Source organism: Choristoneura fumiferana, chromosome 20, assembly GCF_025370935.1.
Source record: "Choristoneura fumiferana chromosome 20, NRCan_CFum_1, whole genome shotgun sequence".
NCBI classification, from domain to species: Eukaryota; Metazoa; Arthropoda; class Insecta; order Lepidoptera; family Tortricidae; genus Choristoneura; species Choristoneura fumiferana.
Genome location: NC_133491.1, coordinates 9,011,244 through 9,018,189, shown reverse-complemented (window position 1 = coordinate 9,018,189; position 6,946 = coordinate 9,011,244). Strand labels below are relative to the sequence as shown.

The window sequence follows — 6,946 nt, the reverse complement described above, 5'->3', positions numbered from 1 at the left end:
TTGTATGTACCCAACCCGAGCTGAATTACTTCCGAGATGAGTCTTACAACGTGAAGTCGTATCACTAAAGTAGAGACACGGAAATATCAAAATATCTTCTGCATGAAGCCACTTTTCCCGCCGTAAAGCAGCCGTTCGGGTAGCCGTCATCGTTTCGAGCAACGAGCGCTTACAAAAAATATCTGGTCTCTACTTTCCGATATACTTTCTCAACGTTACGTTGTCTTTATAGTGCTATAAAGTGGTTATTGCTCAGAGGCGATAACAGGCGATTTATAACACTTTACTGCGCGCGGGGTGCGGTGTTCCCAAGATAATGCTGAGTCTTGCTTATCGCCTTATGAACTAAAAAAATGTTTTTGGCTTTATAAAAATATGTTATATTTACCTACCACGAGTTTGCTGTTAGTTAGACACCAGTTAGGTAATTTATGTAGGTTTCATTTTTTTAACAGGAGTTTGTGAGTCATTTTATTTCGTGACAAAAAGCCTAGTGGCTTAAATTAATTAATTTATGTTACACGTCTGTCTTTGAGTCACCGACTTACTTACATAATGTAATACCAATATTCAACTTCATCGATTCAAATCGAGCAAATTGGACGTGACGTGACAGAGGCACAGACAGAAAGACACAGGAGTACCATACCGTATTTACAAAAAACGGAACCCTAAAAATTAGCTGCCATTACAATTTAGAAATAATGGGAGGGAGGTAGTAATAGGTAGATAAAGGGTTATGTAGGCAACTCATTAAAGTTTAATTAAATTCGGCACAGTGGACGTGGGTGAAATTACTGGCGAACGATAATAATTGTGAGAGCCTGGCCGACCGTAAAGTAAAATTTTATTGCGGTGTGGCGACGTAAATATACCTGAATGGCTTCGAAAAATATAGCTTCCATTGTGCCGCGCCGCCATTAACGAGGTTGCATCTTTCATAGATAAACGTATATTTAGGTACAATCACCATCATTCATATCTAGCTGTCTTGTTTATATCCTTTGACGACTTTAATATAAATGTTTGCAAGTTGACATTTATGACAACTATGATGTAATGAATAAATAAACTTAACTAGATGCCTATAATAGTACATTACTGGCATATTATATATTCTGTGTTACTGGAGAGGCCGGGAAGTAGGGGGTTGCCGGCCAAGCAGATATAGCAGCAAGCAGATATCGCCCTGCAGGCCTACTACGAAACTCGAAACTCGAAGTTCGTATCGTGCCGTCCCTCTCGCTCTCGATTTAAATAGTATAAGTGTCGACCGCACGACACGAACTTCGAGTTTCGTAGTAGCCTTTCTGTGCGTGCGCGCGTGTCGCGCTGGCTGCTGGCGCGGCGTACAAGGGCGGTGCTGCAACACAACGTTAATATTTCAAGTCATGTTTTAGAAAACATCGGAACGCGACCGTAATGTCAGTCGCCAATGTCGCCAAAGTGCGTGTTCAGAGGGCCTACTCCGAAATTCGAAGTTCGTGTCGTACCGTCCCTCTCACTCTCGTATTAATAGTTCATTACTGTAGAGGCCGGGAAGTAGGGGGTTGCCGGCCAAGCAGATAGGGATGCGAGGCCGGCAACCCCAGGTTCCGGCCAAGGCTTTTATAGTGCTTTTCTCAAACATTACATGAAATAAAATAAAAAACAAGAAATGAAGCTGGCGGGACGCTAGTCTGGTCGCCCTGTTGTGTACGCGCGTGTCGCGCTGGCTGCTGGCGGCGGGCGGCTGCGGGCGGTGGTGCTGGGCGTGGGCCGCGTGCGTGTCGCAGAGCGCGCGTTGAAACAAAAGACGGTCGCATTGCCGGCCAGCGGCCTGCAAGGTTGTATGAAATCTCTTTGCTGGCCGCTAGAGTGACCGCGCGCAGGCTGCCGAGTCACAGCGCCTGCAGCGCAATACTTCTCAGCCTATTATTTGTAACACAACGTCAATATTTCATGTCATGTTTGAGAAAATAGTATAAGCGTCAGAGGGACGGACCAACACGAACTTCGATTTTCGAATTTAGTAGTAGGTAGCCCCGCAGATGTCTTTAACCGTCTTTAAAAAAAGGAGTATTTTTATTATTATTATTATTATTTTGTTTGTTACCTCAGAACTCCGTGATTTCTGAACGTCATTTGAGAATATCGTATTGTATAAAATGTTTGAATCCGAACTAATTTTTTAAGGAATCTCTTCGGTTAACTTTCGAATTAAAGCAATCGGCGGGTTTTTCGTCAGGCGAAATATCGCTAGATGGCGTTAGTATTGTGAGGGCCGTTTGACGTTTCAGTCTTGCTTGGGATTGGCTCATTTAGTTATTTAACCAATCACGAGCGCGACGCAAACGTCAAATGGACCTCACGATACTAACACCATCTAGCGATATTTCGCCTGACGAAAAACCCTCATTGAAGTTCATTGAACTCATACACTGTCTGATTATGGCTGTAGCATAGCCAATTGCAGATTTGATAAAAAATAACTTTTAAAATACTAACAAAACATTAGGAAAATGAGCAGACACAGCTGTACAGATTAAACATGTAAATACAAACATACATTGACTGTTAAAATCATTACTCTTCCTTTGGCTTTGCCGTAGTCAAGTAAAAATTAGCTGGCTAGTGAGTTGTATTTAAACAATTGAGCCGCATAAGTGTTGACACACAGTATCAATGGTTAATTATCATCTTTTTGTTAGTTGGTTTAAGTAAGAGTCACACTGAAAACCAGTACTATGCAGTGTGGTCTTGTCCTACTGCTACTTTTCAACTTTTTAAAAGAACAAACCGTGAGATTAGTTAAAGGGTAATTGAATCTTTATTAGCCTTGTTACAATACATTATGTGTCAGACAGATCTAACAATAAGCTAATTCACAGTAAACTAGATACTGTAAACTCAGTCTGCCACCATTAGTACAGTCACCATCAGATATTTCAGAGCGGCCAAGGTGGTCAAAAATATTGGCACATGCACTCTATTATAAAGGTATTAGAGATCATGTTTCAATATACTTGGTCACCTTGGCCGCTCCCAAATATCTGATTGTGACTGTACCATAATGCTTCTATAGGTAGTCATTCACAATGATGTGTGCCGTGGTTCTTATTACAATGTCATTAATGTCTAATTTTGACAAAATCATGCATCTTCGTGGATGGCACTAGGTATAAGCTATTATTTGTGCTTTGAGAATTTGCTGAACTCAGAATTCAGTTAAATGGTGTGATAAAATTAGAAATAAAAACATGATGGAAAAGATATAACCAATTTATTAATAAATATCTCCAGGTGGAGGTCTTCCAAATAAAAGTTTCCAGGATACAGGTTGAATGAGCTGGGACATCAGGTCTTCCTCATTGAACAGCGGCACAAGACTTGTCAAATGAGACACCATCTCATATGCATCTGGAATATTATCACCTTCAGAACAATATTTATACACAACCAAACAAGGTATGCCATTTTCTTTGCTTATATTAAAGATCAATACTGCAAAACCACCACCATGGATCCTTATATCGCCCTCAGCAGTTTCATGTGCTAGCCAGTTAAGTGAATTAATTTTGTCAGTGTATGGTGATGCTTCACTGGATAAATATCGAAATGGAGATGTCATGATGTGTTTTCTCTCATGAGCATAGCTGCTTGTTACCACAATTATGTCTTTGATCTCTTTTCCCTTAAAGGTTGCTACAATTTCTTGCAAAAAGTTTTGAGCATATTCGTAAACAAGGGGAGCTCTCAGCTGTAGAATTACTAATTTTCTTTCTTCAGACTTGTATGCTTCACAACTGCTAGAAAGGTTACTGGATTTTAAATCGTAGGGATCATATCCGGCAACTGGGATGAGTGCAGGACTGTAAACTGAAGCAATTTTCTTCATGTTCAAAGATGAAATTAGCAAGTCACAAGCTAACTGTCCAACATTGCCGACAGCTACACTAGGGATGATCAATGTGAACCCCTTCAAATCACTACTGTCGAAAAACTTCCAGAGACTATTTTGGGGCATATTGGGTTATTCACAACTTATAAAGAATGGGAAAATAAAATATTAGGTATATTTTATTACAAAAAGCCGCAAATCACGATGTTATTTTTGTTTTGACATTGACGTTACGTACGTTCAAAGAGTATAAGTACCTATATCGTACGTTACACCAATGTTGCCATTCTATATAATAAGATTTCTGAACGAAATATTTAAAACGCGTTCACACAAGCGACTTCTTTATTACTATTTGAAGTATTTTATTTTTCATTAATATTGAAATTTTAAATATGACAAAAATACCACCAAAAAATCAAAATTTTGTACAATTACAAATAAACAAACAAACAGAGCTGTAGGTTTTCAGGTTTTTTTCGTATTTTCTTTCGTGACTGACAACTCCATTGTAGACTTTTGACAGGCCACTGATCTTTGATCTATGATAATAATTTACTTACGGTCTAAACTGTATGTGTGCTTTATTCAATACCTACTTATTTTTTGGCATTTGAAAACCAAATTAAAAATTTTGTTGTTCGGAAACGTTTTAAGCACCACATTAAAATTGATATGACCGAAAAACAAACTGTTGATCCGCAACTGGAAGACTTCATCCTCGCCGAAACGCAAAAGCAACGTTTCCAGGTTAGTTACGATATAGCATTTCCGTGTATTATTACTTTTCTGTCTTCATTGTTCGCACGAAATGTTGCTTGAAAGTAATAATATTAATAGAACTCTATTATTTATCTGATAAGCTGTGCAGTGTATTGTGTACGACATTAAAAGTTTGTTCTTTAGTTATGTTGTTTGGTGCCTAACTTGTGTTATATATCTGCTATTTTACGGATTCCAGGTGCTAGTCCACGGTCTCACAGACACATGCTGGGACACGTGTATGGGACGGCCCTCCACGCGCATGGACTCTAAGACTGAAGTATGCATCATGAACTGTGTGGAAAGGTTCATTGACGCTACGACTTTTATCACGAAACGGCTCATGAATACAACTAAATATCGTTCGGATTCACCTCTGGAATTCCAATAATTTAGTGAAAAATCAAAACAATTAAAGAAATAACATGTTTTCTAGCATAAGGAATTTTTTGCATCGTCACAGGAGGAAGTTTCTTGTTACTGGTGCAGTCTTTGGTGGACTGTACATCCTGACAAGCTATGCCCAGAAAAAATTAAGAGAATGGCAAGAAAGAGAAGCAAAAAAATTTTTTGAAATGACTCGCAAAAAGCAGCACTTTGAAAGCACAGAACGGACTTGCAATCAAACAATTCTGTCTCTGTCTAAAATTGTGAACGAAAATATCTTAAGCTCTCTAGACACAGAGCGAATAGTGCATGAATTGCAGGAAAATCCAGAAAATAAGCTGGCACTGTGGGAACAAATGAAAGTAATGATTTTCACCAGGATCTGTGTTATTGTTTATGCATTGAGCATTCTGCAAGTAACACTGAGGATCCAGCTGAATATAATTGGAGGATATCTGTACAGAGACTCTGTGTGTGAAGATGACCCCCTTATTGATGGCGAACTGCAAGCTAAATACTTGTCCCTCTGCCATCATTTTGTTGGGCCAGGTATTGAAGACTTAATCAAACAAATTGAAAAAGCTGTCAAACGAGTTGTAGATCCCGTTTCACTCAAAAAGAAAATCACCTTACAAGAGGTAGAACAAATGTTCTGGTCTATACAAACCATTTTGTGTACTGATGCTGAGCAGGGAGATCCTGTGAAAAAAATGGTCCACTATATAGTGGGACACACAGTAACAAATGAAGCTAAATTGGACACAATTGTCAAAGAAACTATGGATGTACTAGAAAGTGATGAGGTCACATCAATTGCTATGTCCTCAATCGGTAGGAGTTTTTCGTCCATTATTGATGAAGTGGCAAACATATTTGCAACAAAATCAGTGCCAACAACGAAAAACCATTTGGAGGTTGGGGAGGAACACGTGGTTACCAATGGAGCTTTAAGGCTGGGGGCAAATGCAGGCCCATTTGTGGATGTGAACAAAGTAGAGCTACATTTTGTTAAAATTTTACCTCTTATTAATGAATTAGTCACCAAGAACACCTGTAAAGGCAACACTAACATTCCAGACTTGCTGACCCAGCAACTCACACTCAATGATAAATTGAAACTTTTGGGTGCAAATATTTATGAAGTGTTTAGTAGTAGTGCATAGATTAGTGTTGTCAGTACTGTTCTCTATTTAGCTACGTGACACTAGCTAGCCAATAGAGAATCCGAGTAAAGGAATAGACTTTTATTGACTAATTGGGTATTGGGGTTCATATTTTAAAGTTATCAATAGATGTGGTGGGAATTATGGTTTTTCATAAATAGAAAATTAATAAGTTTTACTTTCAATTTGTATATTGTCTTATTTTGTGAAAGGTTGGCATGACAAAGGTACCTTCAATTTGTATTAGACTACTTGATCAGTTCTACTGTAACATTTATTCATTCCTTAAAATATTCCTGATTCATTTCTGACCACTACTTTTATCTACATATTGTCACTACTTTGAAAAATCTCATATCTAAAATCAATATGTCAACAAAATTGAACCTTGATGTAATGTCTATAAAGTTCACTCAGAAAAATTATCTATTTTGAGCTATGAGTTTTTTTAAAAGTAGTGACGATATTTAGTAATGGATAAGATAATTTGTATATCTGTAATAATAAAGGTGGTAAATGAAAATAAACTTTAAAATCCAAATAGTTTCTTCATTATTTTTATTACTTATTTTTTCATCCTGCACAATAAAGCCCATAATCTGCCATTTTTTTTAAGAAATTCCGGTATCGAGTGACACTCGGACTCGCGCCGTCAAGACGAGTTTAATTACGTACTCTTTACGTACCAGTTTGGAACCCTTTCATAATCACCATGATTTATTTGACAGATTAGTTGCACAAAGGTTCCACCTCT

At 38.1% G+C, this 6,946-nt stretch overlaps 2 protein-coding genes across 2 annotated transcripts; one reads left to right on the top strand and one right to left on the bottom strand.

Annotated features, from left to right (window-relative positions):
* Nucleotides 1–3,245: 3,245 nt before the first annotated feature.
* Nucleotides 3,246–4,121, bottom strand: LOC141439120 (proteasome assembly chaperone 2). The gene has a single exon (XM_074103260.1). It carries the CDS (start codon nucleotides 4,004–4,006, stop codon nucleotides 3,266–3,268), a length of 741 nt encoding a protein of 246 aa, XP_073959361.1. The 5' UTR covers nucleotides 4,007–4,121; the 3' UTR covers nucleotides 3,246–3,265.
* A 281-nt stretch (nucleotides 4,122–4,402) lies between these two features.
* LOC141438975 (peroxisomal biogenesis factor 3-like) lies at nucleotides 4,403–6,735 on the top strand. The gene is made up of 2 exons (XM_074103067.1): nucleotides 4,403–4,630; nucleotides 4,842–6,735. The coding sequence occupies exon 2, from the start codon at nucleotides 5,068–5,070 to the stop codon at nucleotides 6,190–6,192; it is 1,125 nt and encodes a 374-aa protein (XP_073959168.1). The 5' UTR covers nucleotides 4,403–4,630; nucleotides 4,842–5,067; the 3' UTR covers nucleotides 6,193–6,735.
* The last annotated feature ends 211 nt before the right edge of the window (nucleotides 6,736–6,946 follow it).

Bases quoted from the DNA above. Each gene is read 5' to 3' on its own strand.
- LOC141439120 (XM_074103260.1), bottom strand. From the start codon at position 4,006: ATGCCCCAAAATAGTCTCTGGAAGTTTTTCGACAGTAGTGATTTGAAG.
- LOC141438975 (XM_074103067.1), top strand. From the start codon at position 5,068: ATGTTTTCTAGCATAAGGAATTTTTTGCATCGTCACAGGAGGAAGTTT.